Genomic DNA, 20,033 nt, shown 5'->3' on the forward strand with positions numbered 1-20,033 from the left:
AAACAGATTGTTTAGCATAAGTAGCTAACACATAGATACGTGTTAGCTACTTATGCTAAACCAGGGGTCGGCAACCTTTCAGAAGTGGTGTGCCGAGTTTTCATTTATTCCCTCTAATTTAAGGTTTCGCATGCCAGTAATACATTTTAACATTTTTAGAAGGTCTCTTTGTATAAGTCTATAATATATAACTAAACTATTGTTGTATGTAAAGTAAATAAAGTTTTAAAAATGTTTAAGAAGCTTCATTTAAAATTAAATTAAAATGCAGAGCTCCCCGGACTGGTGGCCAGGATCTGGGCAGCGTGAGTGCCACTGAAAATTAGCTCGCATGCCGCCTTTGGCGCGCATGCCATAGGTTGTCTACACCTGTGCTAAACAATCTGTTCCACCTTGTATTTAGCTGTGACACACTGACTACATTTCCCAGACCTGAAGAAGAGCTCCATGTAACTAAAAAGCTTGTGTCTCTTTCACCAGCAGAAGTTGATTCAATAAAAAAATATTACCTCACCCACCTTGTCTAATATTCTGGGACCAACACACATACAGCAACACTGGGTATCTTCAATACTGCCAGATGCATTTTCACTATTTTGAAATGTTTCAGAAATGTGAAAACTGTAACAAGATCATTTTTTGCACATCTAGTTAAAACAGGATTTAAAAATAGAAAGTTATATGCATATCAAAGCTATTGCTCTAAAATTTTACATGTTTTAGGTAATCACTAATTTTTGTGGCTATCGGTAATCTCAAGTTAGGTTCAAATATTCATTTATTGAAGTTTTATTTTAAATATATTAAAATTATATTCACGTAATTTCACAAACTTACAAGATATACTGGGTCTTGTATAACCTTCAGTCTAGGAAACAAAAACAGGCTTGTTTAGATAAGACTTCTTCGCTTACATATCACTTAATATTGGTTGTTTCCCCACAGTCCAACTCCTCTGCCGTGCCCAGCAGAAACTTGGGCCCCCAGAGAACCCGTCTCACTATACCTTTATTTACCACTACCTATTGCACCACATAATTTTAAATTTAACAAATGCTAAACATTACCAGGCAACCCTTACAAATTAGCACTTGTTTTCTGAAAGAATCAAGTTTGAGATGCAAGAATTTCCTAAGGTCCTACGGTTCTAAAACATAAGCAATTTCAACCCTTTGCCACTATGAATCTTAATGTAATTTACCTAACATTTATCACTGAAACAGGACTGGCTGGACAATTTCTGATTCTAAAAGTTCTAAATTTCTGTGAAAACAGCAAAAAGGTTTTGGTGAAATTTTAAGGAATCCTCCTGATTTTTTGACCATCATTAAGTGAAATATTGACTCAGGAAGATGTATGCTTTCTGAAAGCACTCTGTAAAATTAAACAGAGTTTATTACTTTTTAAAATTAATAATTTAATAGGGCCTAGTGTCTAGTTTGCCAGAACCTAGATATAGAACCAAAGAACAAATTTAGTTGCTAGTTTAAACTTATCCAATTTACCTTATACATTTTCAAACCTTCAGCCTTTTCTATCTCTCTCGCTATCCGTCTGAGAAATGAGACTTTGTCCTCTTTCACACCTGGTGTGTTTTTCTTCATTTTATCTGGAAATTCTTTAGACTGTCAATGAAAAAAGACCATTGAGACCATTTCAATACTAAATCTGACGAGTCATGCTTTTTGGAAAATTTTACAATACCTGTGGAGAAAACTAAACAGCAAAATTTTAGACATTATGGTCCTACATTTCCTCTAGCAGAATATAACTAATTGTGATTTAATATGATAAATTTTTATTAGTTTTCATCACTACAGAATTTTAACACTATACAGAACTCAGGTAAGACACTTGACAAAAGAAACATGCTTTGTACAATGTCCTAATTGGCCACCAGACTTGGGGTCTGATGGAGTTGTTGTGACATGCTTCAGGAGTTTTAGTAGAGAGACCTCAGACTGCTTAGTCCCATGGCAAACACTACTAAAAATTCTTGAACCTTTATCGAAGATATGGAAAAGAAAAGTTTAAAATGTAGCTTATTAAGGCTTTCATTTTAACAGTATCCCTTACTCCTCTTCACTGTAACCATAGAAAGTTTTTCTATGAACCACCCTGGATATTAAAGATGGGGGAAGAGGTGCAGGGAGAAGAAAAAGCAGTTGAGATGGGTTGGAGCTGCTGTTGTTCTTAAAGTCTGATGCCATTTCCTTGAAGACAAAATAAGACAAGCACACATAAAAGAGGAAAGAAAATAATACAAAAGGTAGAAAATGCAGCTTCTGTCTTTGGTGTTGATTCTTACTTGCAAATCTCACTACTAGAGAAACAGGGCCAACACAGTCTTATCAGCCATTCTGAAACTTGTGCCAGCACCGGGTTGTTTAGGGTTTTGCTTATAGCTGTCTCTCCTGGTCCCAGGCTCATAACAGTACTGCAAAAGGAGGAGTTGGCTTAGCCAGCTAAGCCAGACTCTTTTTAGACAAAACACAAAAAGTAATAGATGGGGGGGAATAGATAGGGGGAAAAAAGGAAAATGACACACATGGGAATGGGTGACAGCAGGAACCCAAGCCTCACACACCAGGAAGGCGGTGCTGGGGATTTAGCTGTTGGAGGTGACAATGTCATCTAGATCCCCCCCTGTGACAGTCCAATGGTATCACAGTGGACCTGGGCAACCCAGGAGATACTGGAGGTAACAATCACAATCACATAGATTGATCCGTTCAGGCCATCGGTTCTCCAGCCATCTAATGTTAATCTGATCCTCCCCTAAGAATCTTTTGTTTTGTTTTTTTAAAAAGGACCTCAAAAGGACGTGATGGACAGATTAACCCATCCCCTCATTAGACTATCTATTGAATATAGTTTCCGATACGCCAATTTTGGTCCATTAATTTCCAGTCCCACACTTCTCTTGTTTACCAGACATGATCTACAATCTGTGTGTTATATCAGCAGACTTTTTAAGACTAATCCAATTTTTGGTCTCCTTTACCCACTAAATTTGTTATAAATTATTGGATTATTTTATGAATGTTTATCCACGTTCCTTACAGCTGAGCTCACAATTGGGTAGTCCTGTCAGCCCCAAATCACTACAATAGAGTCATTGGTGTATAAGACTTACACTAGGGACTAAGAGCAAGACTATATTCAAGCAATAGAGAAGAGGTTGTTTTAAAAACCAACAACTGAGCGCTATATCACTTAAGGCTTTAAAAATCATAAATTAACACACTTACACCCAGAAGCCAGTTTAGTACACAGATTTACTGATTACTCTTGGCAATCTGACCTGCTAAAATGACAAGTCTATTGGATTAAGAGAAGTCAAGAGATCTAACTGAATCAGGAACAACAAATGGGCTTCATCACCATTCGCCAATCATCTGAATACAACCTGTGCCATAACATATTCAATCACAACTGATGGGGTGCAGAAAACCACAAGCCCGGATATACGAGGAGTTGCCCAAGATTCTCAGTGACCATACTGTAACTAGTTACTGAGCAGATGACCGGCTGTTCACTTCAGTCACCTTTAAATGGCAATGACTTTTCATCATTAGTGTAGCTGGACATAAAATGCTCCCTATCTCATTAGCAACCTCCTGAGCAAACGCTAATCACCACCTATCTAAATAACAAAAGTAAAAATGTTGCTATATCTTCTCAATTCATCTATGTTTTGGATTCCTTAGTATTCATCATATATTATTATTAGTTCATAATGAGGCCCCTAGGAGCTAATCACAATATAAACAACTATTTATACAAAAGAAAATTAATAAATGGTGTAATAGAGTATTTAAGCACTGACTCAAATGCATAAAATTTTACTTACAATATATGCTCTTCTGTGTTTATAGCCACTGAGATGTTCTATCATAGGTGCCATCTCCGTGTTAAATTCACACAGTTTGCATTCATAATGTGGCTCTCTCCTCCCTTCAAATCTGATTTCGACCACATGTTCTAAACCTATAAAATCAAAAGTTACAAGTACTTACATTTCTTTATACAGGCAATTATGAATAAATAGATTCTTATTTCAGCTGTGTAGGGACAACCCATGATGAATCAATGATAAAAGATACTGATCCATTTTAGGTATTTCCTACCTTTCCTCACAATCGCCCATTAAGGATTAGATTTCTTACTGGTAATATCTGTTAGTTCAAGTTTCTCTCTTCACCAGTACAGACTTTTCTCTGAGTAAAAGTTCTGTTCTTGGTAGACTGCCTGTCAAAGCAGGATCACACTACTTCATAACCTAGAATCTTAAGAATATCCAACCAGAAGGAAAAAAACCAGAGGGTGCACACAAGCACATACCATAAAAGAATAAAAAGGTCAAGCACTGAAAAATTAGGAAACGCAAGAATTAAGATTGCACAGGAAACCTTAATTCAGCCCCTTTATGCATCTCTATGCAGTCTTTAATTACATGACCTCCCATGCTATTTTTCCCCACAGGATCCATATCTCATTCAATATATAGGATGGACCACGGTTCTGGGGATGTATCAGCATTGTGTAGACCCGAAGACTCTTGTCTGTAGGATCCTGGGAGGTGTGTACTAAACGAGGCAGGAAATCGCAGGAAGGGAAAGATCTCATGGTAAAGGAATTGGAACACCATCCTGGAGAATTGGATTCTATCCCTGCCTCTGCCACAAATTCCTATGTGATGCTCAGCAGGTCACTTAAACCAAACTGCCCTCACGTGGTCAGTTATTTCTCTACCTCATTTTGAAACCCTGGGTTCTGATTTGCAGAAGAGCTGAGCACTCACAGTTGCAACTGAAGTGAATGGGAACTGTGCTTAGAACCTGTACAGTGATATATAATGCTAAGTACTCAGAGAAAAAAAAACAACAACAACAACCACCCTAAGTGTCTCAAATTGGGCACCCAAAATTAGTGGACACTTTGGACCTTAATTGCTCTGTGTTTTAGCTCCACATCTATAAAATGGGGATGATAATAATACATCCTACACAGTGAAAATAAATGGTTTGTGAAGCACTCAGATGAGTGCTATAGAAAAGATTTGAGGAAATAATTCTGTTTTCACAGCACGGATTGAAATAGTGAATGTGCAGTAAATAATGGTCTAGGCCCCATATTGAACAAGAGGATAAAGCAAAATACCAAGAAGCTGCTCACTTAACGAGCACCATCCACCCCATGCAGATAATGAGGCAGTGGTCATAAGTAAAAAAATAGCATATCATCATAGTTCAAGACTACGATAATGCATACGTGCAAGTGGGACGAATTAAGGTTGCACAGGTAACCTGAATTCTTGCATTCCCTGAAACTGTCCCCAGAGTAGCTGGGTTTAGAGGTAGGCGAGACAGGAAATGATCTCAATCCCACTGTTTACAACAGTAGCTCAATTTAACCCCAACGCTGAACATTTATTCGATACCCATACTATATAAGGCAGCAGTAAGCCACCAGGGATAGTGGTAGTTTTTGCAGGACTGACAATGGGAGTAACACACATTTTGCACAGCTCAAGAATTCTATTAAATCAGTTAAGAGCAGACTTTCTGTGGAGAAATAATGATCCAAATAGAGGAAACCTACTGCTTACAACAGAGCCCCTATTACTCAATTCAATGTACTCCTCAAAGATGCTAGCACTTGCTAGGATCATGGAGGACATTGGCTAGAAGGAAATGATAAACTGATGAAGCTAAGCTCTGCCTAGGAAAAACCATCAAGTAGAGAAAAACTTTAGTATATACCAGTAGATTTAATATTCTCAGGAACATCATGAGGGTAAACAATCATACAGAAAATCCTGGGCTATCAGAAAGAAACATATATCTGGCTTTTTTCCTGCAGGACCACAGAAAGAACAATGGCACGTGGAGTTCAATGTGTCCCTCTAGAGATGGAGTACTACAGGGATGCGATGCCAAATAATCTACCAGCCTCCCAGAGTAGGTCCCATCCTCAGAGTGAAAGTAAAGGGAAGTTGTCTGACTACAAACACAACATACCAACTAGAGGTTCCTCTCTTTTGGGATCTTTCATAAAATCTTTCAGACAGGTTATGTCCTTTGTAAGCTTCCGCTTAACTAGTGTAAACAAAATAGAAATACATATTAGACAGACAAATTACAATTACCATAAGATACTGGACATTTTGCACATAGTTTCATATGACTGAACTGACAAAATGAGTTGCTAGCCATGGTTTTTGAATGGTCAGAGTGAATTTTAGTTATGAAATATTGAAAAATATTAGTTTACAATGGAAACTGATTTCCCTTATTAGCAGTATTCAAATACACAGCATTAAGTCTATAAAAAAATCAAAATAGTTTGTATTAATCATCCAGACTTATCCTGGTATCCCATTTTGTGCCTGAAAAACTGGGAGTTCAATATAGGTAACTGACATCCAATAATGACAAGTTTCAGAGTAGCAGCAGTGTTAGTCTGTATCCGCAAAAAGAACTCCTGTTCTTTTGACACATCCAAGTTAATGATTTGCAGGCAAAGTTAACAGACATGTTGGCATTTACAAGTGCTTTGACTTGGCTGAAGAATTTTGTGAAGGGCTTTTAAGAAGTTTAGATTTAGATTTCATCAAGCTAAGATGTTCAGGATAGAATCCCAATTCCTAGCAAAGGAAGACCTTAGTATTTTTCAAGATTTTTCACACTAATTTCATTTTGGATTGATAAAACTGCTCAGGGAAGGATCAAAATAATCCAACAGTTACTCTGTCCTGGATACGTTGGTCTGAGAAAATATCCTCAAGCAGTGTTTACATATGCAACCATTTTAGGAAGATGTCTGTATTAAACATCCTTAAAAAACATATAGGATAATACTTGAACAAAAAAGAATGCTCCAGTAGTACATTCAGATTCTGCTGGACAGATTAAGATCAGGATTCAAACTGATCCTCCTAAAATCAACACAATGTGCTATCACTAGACTAAGGTTTTGTTTGCTTATTTTACAGATTTACATCTGAGTAACTGCATGATGCAAGTACATGCCACAATGAAAAAATATTAAAAAGCAAAAGGTGCCAAAGCCACATTTAAAATATTTTCTCTTCTTTGCTGACATTATGCACCTTTTTAAAAGAGGCAATTTCCATAGTTAGATTTATTCAGCATTACTACAAAATCCAGTTTTTGTTAATTTTATGGGGTTACAGTGAGACAATTGGTGAATCAGGCATCCACAGAGTGGATTTATTTATATCAACAATTTTAATCATGATTTAAATCAGCAATTTCAATCATGTTTTTCATTTGTACTTTTTAGTTTGATTGGTAACCATTAAAACATGTTGATTTGCAACTAAATATAGCTTTTATGTTAAATTTGGTGCTTCTTTTTGCTAGCCAGGAGAATACAGTATATTTATAAACCTTTATTTACATAGATTAATTTACATTTATTCAGATTCAATTTTTACATTTTTTATTATGTTAGAAAATAGGGAATGATGCATTTCTTTTTTAATAGATTAACTTTTTACTTGTGATTTGCGTCAAGCTCTATTTGGAAGGAAATTCAAATTCAGTTAAAAATGCAAAAATTAATTTTATTAAATATAACTACCTTTGAAAGTGCTGGATATATGAGAAAAAAAAGTTCATCAAAAGACATATTGCCTTTAAAACTGATTTATTACACAAAAGGAAGTATTACTGGTAATTGGTGAATTGAACTGAGTGTTTCTAATCACTATGTCCTTCGAGATTTTAGAACTAGTAGATCTCACACCTAGTTTTTATTCATAGAATGGAAGAGGAAAACAAGCTTTCCTGCTTTTTCAGCATGCAATTGTTTTTTTTTGTAACTGAACTAGCTGAATAAACTGATGTCAAGAAAATATTCTGACCTGCAGAAGCGGCTACTGATGTCAAAATTTGGTTTAGCATTCAAACTCTGGTTCACATTATTTCAACTGTGATTTCCACTAGTTCAGTGGTTTGACTTTCTTTAAAGCTTGTCAGCAAATGTGTATTAAATATTTTTTGTATTTAATTATTTTAATAATTTAGGCCTTAACATAGGCTGTCAATTTCAAATTTAATTTTACATGTTTATATTAAAAAATAAACTTGTATTTAGTTTAAATAAAAAAAATCAAATTTAATTAAAAAAACCCCAACTTTTTTTTTTAAATAAAACCACAGGTTTTTTTAAGATCTACCCTGGGCACTTGGACTAAATTTATCATAAAGAAAGTTACTTCTTTCAAATCTCAGGAAAGTAAAACAGTATTACAATAATGGTAGTTTAGTAAATGCTATTTCCCCCACCCCACCCCAAAGATGCCAGAGTACAGTCATGATTAAGCTAAGTAAACAGAAAATGGGATAAAAAAAATAACCTTCTTAACTCCATTACAAGGATGAATTAACTGTGCCAACAGAAACAAAATCCAGGCTCAGGTAAGAGAAAGTTTTACCAAACTTGCACACATCTGCTGGAGGATTCAAACAATAGCTTGAGCTACAAGTCATGCTCTGTATCACAGGTTGCAAGAACGTCCCAGATTTGACAAGGTTTCCTTCAATCAGAAGTCTCATATTTTGCTATGTTTTTCAGAGATTCTTAAACTGAAGAAGTTAGCCATTGCATGAAGCACTGATGGTCGAAATGTTTGATAGTGCACAAGTGGAGTTATTTCTTCCTAAAACTTAAGACTATCTTCATGAACTTTGGACTCTGATCATCGAAACAAAAATTTTGTTTTCTAGAAGTGTAACTCAATGGTTCTCTACCGGTGTCCATCCAGGACCTCCTGGGGGGCTGCAGGCAGGTTTCAGGGGGTCCACCAAGCAAGGCCAGCATTTGACTTGCTGGGGCCCAGTGCAGAAAGACAAAAAACAACCATATGGGGCTGAAGCCCAGGGCCCTGAGCCCTGCCACCCAGGGCTGAAGCTGAAGTCTGAGCAACTTAGCTTTGTGGGATCCCCTGTGGCATGGAGCCTCGGATAATTACCCTGCTTGCTACCCCCCCCCCCCCACACACACACGTTGGCCCTGGTTTTTATATGCAGAAAACCACTTGTTATGGCACCGGTGGGCTGTGCAGTTTTTATAGCACGTTGGGAGGACCTCAGAAAGAAAAAGGTTGAGAACCCCCTGGTGTAACGCATGTTGAATTTATTCGTTTATATTCAATTTTCTTACCTGGTCTCTGTGTTTCATATATCACTGGAGCGGGAGCACCTAAGATAACATTATTTTGACAGTTATTTGTCTTTCTCCACATAGCAGAACAGACACAAAAAATATAATAGATTTAAAGCGATGTCTCCCTTTATTCTATGTACCTAATGTTTTCAATTTAGCCTCACTAACAATATTGTTCCATCTTGGTATTTGATCTTTTGCTTTTGTATCTTTTCAATTCCTATTTTCATTAACAATTTTTTTTTTAAAAGTGTTCACCTAAAAATTTCATTACTTCCCCTGCCAGACAAAATATCAAGTATGGATCACGGAAATATTAACTAAAAAATTTCTTTGAAAGTTTAACTACAAAAATTCATTAATCTGTGTTACTCCTATTCCAGTTATTTTCATTATTTAATATTTGTTATGGTAGCTTTGAAAAGCCACAACTAGGATCAAAGCCCAGAAGCAGTTAGGTCCTGAAATTGCATCCATGATGGGGGAGACCCCTTGTACTCATGGGAAACCCTATGAGTACCAAGTCTATCCCATAGATCTGATTGCACAATCAGGCCTTACAGGGCCTTTTCAGATATTTTCAGGCTTGGCAGTGTTACTTTTGCAGAGTTACTTTCCCCCTTCCTGTGCCCCTCCCCAGTCCTCCACATGCTCAGTTGTCCCCTTATAAATACCCAGTATAAAGCTAATTTATGGCACACATTTAAAAAAAAAAGCCCTAAGAAGAGTATCTGGTAAAGTTCAATATACGGTATTAAAATACCCCTTTACTGAAAATACTAAAAGTTCAACCTAGACTATAAAGCTCCTGGGTCAAGTGTCTGCCTTAAAACTGATGTAAAATTCCATATTAATTTTTTTGTTACCATAGGCTTATAGCACACTAATGAAATTAAGGGAACCCTGTGCTGTGAGCAGTACTGGTTTGCTCTGGTATCTGTACCAGGTAAGTAGTTCAAGAATAGATTATAGTGGATTTCAATATCAAACTTGTGTAAATTTGTTGTCCATTTCAAGACACTGTGCTAGTGTTTAAATTTAACAAAAGGAAAAAATGTTTTAACCAGATTTCTTCTTAGAATAATCATGTCTCCCATTTGGCTGAGTCCACCGCACCCCTAAACCATCTCTCAGTGAAATGGGAATTAGACTTGGTAATCATGGTTTCTGGGCTAAATCATAAAACATACAGTACCAAGTCCCAAAAATATTTCTAAGATGCTAAGTTATAACAAAACTAAAAAAAGATTTAGAAAGGGAACATACTGTATTTCAAGTTGTCCTTTCATCCAGTATCACTCATCACCTGAGATCCAACTTAGGTTTCTTTAAAGAAAACCTTCAATATTTTATGGTCATATTAGTCAACTCAGTTAGCTTGACAAACTAGTCAAGAACAATCTTTCCTTTTGAGCGCAATTATCTCCACTACGCCTCAGGAGAGAAAGCTTACCAGCTATGTGCAACAAGTGAGATTAAAAAACTATTAAAGATAACCCAACACCACACTACTGAATTACCTTATATACCATATATAACTGTTCATTAGCCTGTTCATTTACAAGCCGATCCCCACAAATGGATAGGTAAAAATAGCAAAAACTGTTTGAGCCTTTCGTAAGCTGACCCTATATTTCAGGGGTTGGAAAACTTTGGCTCCTGGCTGATGGGTCAGGACGTTTTGTTTACTTGGAGCATCTGCAGGCATGGAGCCCCTCAGCTTCCTGTGGCCAGGGTTCGCCTTTCCCAGCCAATGGGAACTGCAGGAAGTGGCGCAACCTATTCGATCAGGGATTGGGAACTGTTAAACACCCTGGCGGGCCTGGCCAGTTTGTTTACCTGCTGCAACCGCAGGTTCGGCCGATCATGGCTCCCATTGGCTGCGGTTCACCACTCCAGGCCAATGGGGGCGGCGGGAAACAGCGAACCGTAGCCAGTGGGAGCCATGATCGGCCGAACCTGTGGAAGCGGCAGTAAACAAACCGTCCAGGCCCACCAGGGTGCTTATCCTGGCGGGCTGCCTGCCAAAGGTTGCAGATCCCTGTATTAGATATTCAATTCAATGATTCCATAGAGTTTAAAATCATCAAATTTTGGTGTAGACCTGTTTATAAGCCGACCCCCGCTCTTTGATGCGTCACTTTTTTACCAAAAATATTCGGCTTATGAACGAGTAAATATGGTATTTCTTTTAAAGGACAAAGGAGGACAATTTGTCCTGGGAAACTGAGACAACCCTGCTCTAGGATCTAGCTCTTTATCTTGATGTTACCTTAATGATGTGCACTACGGAAGCCTTTGGTGTTTCCCCCCTCCTTTTTTGTTTTTTGTTTGCTGTATGATAATGAATAAACGCTCTGATCCTTGGCTCACCTAAGACTTCGATTGAATCTTACATCCCACTCATTTCAAGCCTTTTCCATACAAACTGGTCTAACCTGAGTTTACTTTAGGATTGAAGACTGGAGCCTTTGAAGGCATCTCATATTTGTGAAAACAGCACAAATGTTTTGATCATACTTCAAGGATGATGGATGTAGCATAAAGAACAGACAGACAGGTTCAAAGTCTCTCCTGCAGAGCTGACGTCCAAAAGTAAGCCTTATTTTATATAACCAGGAAGTAGGAAGGATACTGAATTGAGAATGCCGATAGCTAGGATTTATAGTCCAGGTCTGACATTTATATGCTGATATGGACTGACAAGTGATGCTTCTGTAAGAAATATATGTGCATATAATGTAGGGAAACCTGGTTTATTCTTTTCTACTTATTGGAAGCAAGCCAGATCCTGGAGTAAATTCAGTTTGTAGATTTCATTTCTTAAACTTCACCAACTTTCAACTGCTTGAAAAGCAGCCTCTCAATTAGCGATTTTGTCTCATTACCCAGACTGAGGTCTGAGGGCAAGCCTGAACAACTGTTCAGCAAATCCCTTCGACTGAAGGTTCAGACACTGAAAACTAGTGTCTTCTTGACCACTATGGAAAAATAATCAATGTTGATCATACTTTATTTATTGTATCATTCTCTAGGACAGGTAAAATCAGGAAGACATAGCCAACACTTTCATAGCACCACTGCCACAGCAGTGAGGTAGAACGTATCTTGGAATTCTTCTGACTAATACAGATACCAGGAGGACACCAAACTTATCTGAAGACTTAGATATGAGAATAAATCATCCACTCAATCTAGTCATTGCTGACTAGCTCAAGCTCACCACTCAAAGTTGCGTGCCTTTTACTGAACGTTGCACATCAGTAAGACTCTTCTCTACAGAACAAGGAGGATGGATTCTTTGTGAAGACTGGTGCTTCTCATCTTTTCTTGTCTGTTGACATAAGTCAGGATTATAGCCAGGAAACTCATGTGAACATGTGTCTATGTAGAAGGTCTACACTGAACACATACATTCTTAGGAGCTTGCGTCTTCATGGATACTGAGTGCCGAATATGTAGGCTACTAACAGAATCTTTTTGTACCTTTTGTTCAAAAATGCACTCTTCTCTGCCACAATCCTCTCTACCGACCACTCTCTACTCTAATACTATATAATACGTGTAGTGTTTTTAAAGTTGCCATTGTTAATTTCCAGTTTTATATAACAATTACTAAAAATTGAAATTTTGAAAAACGCACATGATATACATCAGGAGACATCACTAAATCAGGAGAGTTTCAGATACTTGTGCTATCCCAGAATGATGTTATGTTTTGTACTGTCTCAAGCAAACAGTAGTCGTCAAGAGTTTTTTTTAAAAAAACCCTCACCTTTTTCCTATGGTAAATGCTCCTTCACAGGCAGAGGTTTCCTTTAAAATGACTTGGATTTTTTATCTTCTCTAGAGTCACTTAAATTAAAATCGCAAGTATGTCACACTTCAGTACTGCAAGTTTAGACACAGAGGTCTTTAAATCACAATCAAAAGACTCAAAAAAGCAGAAGGAAACAACGTTTTCTTAATGGAAGAGCTACACAGTGTATAACTTGGGATAACTGCAAGAATGGACTGTAATAGAATTACAGCAGAAACTCATTCATTTCCAATCAAAACTGGGAGACCTTCCACAGTTTACAAAATCTGTGAATTAAGCAAACAAATTAAAAATATTCTAGGATGCTCTAAGATTTATTTTATTCCTTTATTTAAAAAAGCATCATTATAGTATTTAAGATATTAGACCGTATACTAATACATGTGACAAAAGTAATGGTGTGTCTGCTACTAAGACTTAAAATCTGGCGTTTTGCCCCACTTCAAAATTTGCAAATTCCTTTGTGATTAGCAAGTCACTAGCTATACAAGTCTGACATTCCTGTTAACTTGTAGGTACACAAAGTTATGCATTTCTTCCACGTTCACATGTACTTTGTGCAGAAGAGGGAGAAGAGGACCACAAAAACTGTTTAGGAGTAGGATATATGCAGAGAGTCAGACCTAGTCTACACTACTGGGTTAGGTCGAAGTTAGCCGCGTTAGGTCAATTTAAAAAATGAATGCGGCCACACAACCAACCCATTCCGTCGACCTAAAGAGCTCTTAAAATCGACTGCTGTACTCCTCCCTGGCGAGGGGAGTAGCACTAAGATTGACTTTGCTGGGTCAAATTTGGTGTAGTGTGGATACAAATCGACAGTATTGGCCTCCAGGAGCTATCCCAGAGTGCTCCATTGTGACCGTTCTGGACAGCGCTTTGAACTCTGATGCAGTAGCCAGGTACACAGGAAAAGCCCCGGGAACTTTTGAATTTCATTTCCTGTTTGGTTAGTGTGACGAACTCAGCAGCACAGGTGACCATGCAGTCCCCCCAGAATTGTAGAGTGTAGAATGTTTCTACGCTCCCCCTATCATCTCTGTTCCTGGGGTTATCACAGATTAGAAGGCGGAAAAAAAAAAACGCACTTGCGATGACATGTTTTCCGAGCTCGTGCAGTCCTCCCGCACTTATAGGGCACGGAAGCATTCAGTGGCAGAGCCACGAAAGAATTAAGTGAGCGCGAAGAGGGGGCAGGACGCAATGCTGAGGCTAATGGGGGAGCAAACGGACATGATGAAGCGTCTGTTGGAGCTGCAGGAAAGCCAACAAGAGCACAGACGCCCGCTGCATCCACTGTATAACCACCTACCCTCCTCTCCATGTTCCATAGCCTCCTCACCCAGATGCCCAAGACCACAGCGGGAGGCGGCTCCAGACACCCAGCCACTCCACTCCAGAGGATGGCCCAAGCAACAGAAGGTTGTCATTCAAACAGTTTTATTTTTAGTGTGGCTACAATAAGCAATATGGCCTTGTCCTTCCCTCCTCCCACAACCCTCCCGAGCTACCTTGTCCGTTATCTCAATTTTTTTTTTTAATTAATAAAGAAAGAATGCATGGTTTCAAAACAATAGTTACTTTATTTCGAAGGAGGGAGGGTGATTGGCTTACAGGGAATTAAAATCAACAAAGGGAGCGGGTTTGCATCAAGGAGAAACACACACAACTGTCACACTGAAGCCTGGCCAGTCATAAAACTGGTTTTCAAAGCCTCTCTGATGTGCAGTGCGCCTTGCTGCGCTCTTCTAATCGCCCTGGTGTCTGGCGCGAAATGACTGTCTGCCGTTGCTTTCACGGAGGGAGGGGCGACTGATGACATGTACCCAAAACCACCCGCGACAATGTTTTTGCCCCATCAGGCATTGGGAACTTAACCCAGAATTCCAATGGGTGGCAGAGACTGCAGGAACTGTGGGATAGTTACCCACAGTGCACCGCTCCGTAAGTCAATGCTAGGTAGTGAGGACACACTCCACTGACTTAATGCGCTTAGTGTGGACATATGCAATTGACTGTATAAAATCAATTTCTAAAAACGACTTCTATAAAAATCGACCAAATTTCATAGTGTAGACATACCCTCAGAAGCTCTCAAGCTTTGATCCACAGAACAGTGTGATCAGACAGACTGCTATATAAGTCTAACTTGTCCCCAGCTGCTAAACCACTTAAAAAAAGAAGCTAAAAATACATTACTTTCTTACTATTACTTTCCATACAAGAAATGACAGTAGTGGCTATAGGCTTGCTAAATAATCATGAATGGGAAGCAAGATGGTGTATGTGTAATTGTGAGTGGAATAGGAGTTATTCACAAGACACTATTAAAGAGTGGTACACACAATGACAAAGAAGTTAGATTTTCCTTTGAACGTAAGTAGATACTCTTGTGATAGTTCCGAACAATTGAAGACTATAGATATCCTTTGACCCAGATGCCTCCTCACCAAGCGTGAAAAGGTCCTCAGGTGAAATTTACATATGGAAATGCTTAATTACAGTTTCAAGGCAGGTAAGAATTAAACTGTTCCAGAACTGAAATATGGCTTTTATTAGGATACCAAAACCCATGTAAGCTCACAGCATATCACTGAAAAAAGTAGCATAAATTCATCTGAAGACAGATATGGCTACTTCAGTTTTTACTGCATCAACACAAATTAAAAACAATATAAAACTGTTTCCTATACCCATTTTCATCAGTGTCATTATCTGGTGGTCCTTACTTTCATGGTGTTAGAGATGCAAGCTGATTCACAAAGCATGATTTTTTTCTGTCATAATGCTAAACTGTATTGAACAGATTTGCACAATAAGCAAAACCACCACAAAATGCAGCAAGTGCTAACAATAGCTGAAATATTGAAAAAGCAATTTAATCATTTAAAAATTACAATTTGATAGCACCTATGGAAGCTTTGAAGGGGAAGAAGAAAAATGTCATACTTACGATAAGCATTCATGGCTCTCTCTTTCTTTAAATATGAAGATGTAAGTCATCCCAAAATAAAATAAGAAAAAAATCATTAATGTGCTAGACCATTTAAAAGAAAAAAAAATGTACTTTCTTAATGCAGCTTTTGCAGATAAATTACAATGAAGGCCAACTTTTCCATTTTTACATAGTAAAAAGTATACAGCCTTTATGATTTTCTGCAAAAGCTGGAAGTGCTGACAAAGAAGTGCTGATAACAATTAATACCAGAAGGTTAACGTAAAGACAACCCTGGTATTACTTGAAGGAAAGGGATCAATTCTTAAAGATGATTAAGTCTTGACAGACTGGTCTCAGGGATGCCACACAAAACCTTGATTTTTGCATGTTAGCAGCTCCTAGAATTTTAAGAGCTGTAGTTCCAAAAATCAACATTTTGGGCTAATTTGGCAAAATCCTCTGGCTAGCCAAAATTTCCTAAAGTTCTGATCATAACATGAAGAACAGGCAAAGCAGTTTTCATCAACTGAATCCATCACAAGTGGTTTTTTGGTAGCAGATGGAAGAAGAGAAATTGAAATTTCCACTTCAAGACATGGATAAGACTAAATATTGACCTGTTGCTAGGTCTTTCCAGGTAATAAACACACAAAGAAACAAGTTATTATTGATATGCTAACTCACCAATTTGAGAAATGAAACAATTCAACATATCTTTATGTCAACAGTGCAGTTGTTTGTTGAGAGCACTCCAAAAAGAGGAAGAGTTTGAATGGCACATCTGAAATATTCAGTGCCACAGACCAGATGCTGCAAGTCATTTCGACAATTCAATAAGAGATTTTCTAATTGACACAAATAGAGTATTTGGTAAAGAAACCAAAATACTGCCACAAAAGAAAACAAATGTGAGAGGCAGTACCACTGCAGACAATGCAGCGTAAGCTCAACAGCATTTTAAAAACTTAGAATCTGGGCTTTAAGAATAAGTCTCCCATCTAGCTATAGAGACACAGGAATTGTTACAGATAAGATCATATAGCATTCTAGTGTGGTGTCTTGCGCCTGACAGTTGCTAGTACCTGAAGTTTCAGAGGAAGGTGGAAAATGCACGTTGCCAATTGTATACTGCTGTACCTGGGGGGAATTTCTTCTGGGTCATTTCTGGGCAGTCAGCTTATGCCCTTGATTGCGTTTTGATTATTGTTTTCATTAACATCAGGGAAGTGACTCCATAGTTGAGGTTTAGAGATCCATTCTATTTCTGACCCCTTTTAAAAACCTGCATTGGGACTGAAAATTCTCATGCTAAAATCTCAGGCCACAGGTGAAATTTCTTACAGGATGCTGGAAATAAATTGCTCCAGCTGTTTTTGAGTTATAGGGCTCTGAGAAGTTAGTGCTTGATTTTTAACAAAGTATCTAACTTTGAGAAGCCATAACTCAAAAACTGCTGCTTTTTAGGGTTCAAACTTCCCATGCACTTTGTCCACCACAGTGCATAGGCTAGTTTTTACATTTAACAAATTCACTTACAAAACATTTTGTTTCATGCACATAAGTAGACAACTCATCTCTTTATTTAAATCTTACTAAATATGCCCACTTTAAATGACCTCACAGCAAGATATCAGAAATCAATATGTGGAAATTCTTCAAATTCCAATTATTTAAGGTCTCCTTCATAATAACCTTGAGGTTTTCCATGAAAGTGAATCTTCCTTTAACAGAAATTTCTAAGCACCTTCAGAACATAAGAGTGTTGCTTGGAATAAAATGCAACAATAGCACCAGAATAGAAGTGTAAATTTCCCCAAGTTCATTTCAATGGGGGTAGTAAACTGAAGTCTAACAACTCTGGTATTTAAGTTACCAACTGTTTCATCACCATCAGTGTCACTGACAACATCTGATTAATATGCTTATCCAGTGTGCTTGGTTTCATTTGGAAGGCCATCCCAAACGAAATGAAGTTGTGATTGCAAATATAAAATACGCAAACATGTTCTGAAGTTTGATAATTCTGCTCTTCACCAACAAGATTTCCTCCTCCTCCTTGCTCTCTCTCTTCCACCACTGTGAGAACTGTCCTGACAGAGACAAGGAAGTTCTGGTTTGGTAGTGGCAGCAGAGTCTTGAACCCTAGAGGTTCTCTCTCTTTAGAAAGAGGGGAGACATTTGCATTTGGCTCCCCATTCTCTGGGCCAACTGGGGGAGATGGAAGAAAGGAATTCCACAATCCCACTGAGACTCCTGGATGTATCAAGGTAGCTCGACATGTGCAATTTGTAACATGTACACAGAGGGGAGGAAACCACCTCTAGGGATGGAGTGAGAGTGGCCTCTTCATCTGTACTCCAGAGAAGGGTCCTAGAGCAGGGGGACACTATTTCTCTCACATAGTGCCACACCTAACACCGACTACCCCTAGAGCAGGTGAAGAAATGGCAGACTACACTCTAGGACTCCATCCCCGGGGAAGCAGATAGGCAATAAAAGAGAACTGGTCCTTGCTCAGACATGATGCACTACATCTTATGAACATATACATACTGCAGGTGAAGACCACCACTGCCTCCCCTTTCTATCTGGAGAAGACTCCCTCAAGGTCCTGACCCCTCTCCTTCAGCTGTCAGATGCTGCCATCAAGTACCCCCCTGTTTTCTAGGCTTATTACAAAGGAAAGTGTTAGTAAACAGGTATAAATCATAGTATATTTTTGAACCAGATTAGTATAATGGCCAAGATCACAATAATTCAATTATTCTTGAAAGCGTAAGACTTAAATATAACCTCGCATAAAGGTGGCTATAATCAAACCTCCTTTCTGAAAGTGTCACGTGACATAAAATCCATGTTTATACATTTACCTGTTTAGTCATTGCTTTTTCATTAATCCACACAACAGAAAGAAAACCAATAGTATGTATCTGTATGACGATTGTGAATTTATTCATTTTGGAAAACTTGCACAACTACCCTTGGCTTTTGGCCATCCCAATCACACACACAACAACATTTACACCAACATATGCCAGGCGAACCTGATCTCATGAACCACTAAAGCTAGATAAAGTTACTTTGTCACCTTAGAAAGCCTGGAATCCCAGAGAACCTTGTTTTTAGCTCTGGCTATTAAGAAGATATCTTTCTTATCTTTTACCTCGTCTTAGTTCAGTGCCATTTAAAGGGTAAACTTCAAATATGGTTCTATTGAACCACTTGTTTGCAGGTTTCTGTACTGGACTTCTAAAATTTTGAAAAAATAAAGTAATTTGAATGCTGTACCTGACTTAGAATGTTACAAGTAATAATGCAGAGATGAACTCTGCTTGATTATCCAAGACTGGTTCAAAACTGCAGGTCATGGACGTGATACAAAATAAAGGTACTTTTCACATGAAACCAAGTATTTCCTAATTTATTTATAATTGTCAATAAATATGAAAAACTAAGGCTTTTTAGTTTTTTAGAACTTGGCAACTTTTATGTTCAAACGTATGTACATACCAAGATACTAGAAAGTTAATTTTGTTTCAATAATCCAAGAACTGATTGCATCGAACATGATATTAACAGTTACTTCAAAACATGATTAACTAAACTCCTTCAATAAAAATAGAATATATGACTATTATATAATGAAGACAAAGGCAAGGTGGAGTATGTTTTGTTGAACGCTTTGTTGGAGTTTATATTCAAATGCATCTCTGCTTCTAAAATGTGCAATTTACCTGCTAATCTGTTTTTTTCCAAGTTCCACAATATGCCAGTCCAGACAGAAGATAAGAAAGGCTCCAAACAGCGGAGAGAGCCAGAAAATAAAATTAGAATCCTTAGAACTTCACTCACTTATAAATGTGTAGGCCTAGTTGAACGTGCCAAGTTGTAAGCTTCCCAAACAATAGTGAAGTAGTTTCATGCAGCGGAGAGTCTGAATTTATTCTTAGTTCTGGATTTAACAAAAAAATTTTATGGGGGATTGAGGGGTGATATAAAATTCCTGACTAACCTCACAAATAGTGTGCCTCAACTCCGACCTGGAGCAATCAACTAACGGAGCTAAAAAAACAGTTTGGC

General features: G+C 38.0%; 1 protein-coding gene across 1 annotated transcript in view; it reads right to left on the reverse strand.

The window, feature by feature from the left end:
• The window catches only part of LOC128831799 (uncharacterized), a 53,982-nt gene that overhangs the window by 22,568 nt on the left and 11,381 nt on the right, over nucleotides 1–20,033 (reverse strand). Inside the window, exons 5-10 of the mRNA XM_054018567.1 lie at nucleotides 15,969–15,993; nucleotides 9,193–9,231; nucleotides 6,024–6,101; nucleotides 3,854–3,990; nucleotides 1,506–1,625; nucleotides 838–868 (exon numbers count right to left, since the gene is read on the reverse strand). Coding sequence (XP_053874542.1) covers nucleotides 838–868; nucleotides 1,506–1,625; nucleotides 3,854–3,990; nucleotides 6,024–6,101; nucleotides 9,193–9,231; nucleotides 15,969–15,993 — 430 coding nt within the window. The remainder of the gene's footprint in view (nucleotides 1–837; nucleotides 869–1,505; nucleotides 1,626–3,853; nucleotides 3,991–6,023; nucleotides 6,102–9,192; nucleotides 9,232–15,968; nucleotides 15,994–20,033) is intronic.

The sequence above is a fragment of the Malaclemys terrapin genome, chromosome 2 (assembly GCF_027887155.1).
Source record: "Malaclemys terrapin pileata isolate rMalTer1 chromosome 2, rMalTer1.hap1, whole genome shotgun sequence".
NCBI classification, from domain to species: Eukaryota; Metazoa; Chordata; order Testudines; family Emydidae; genus Malaclemys; species Malaclemys terrapin.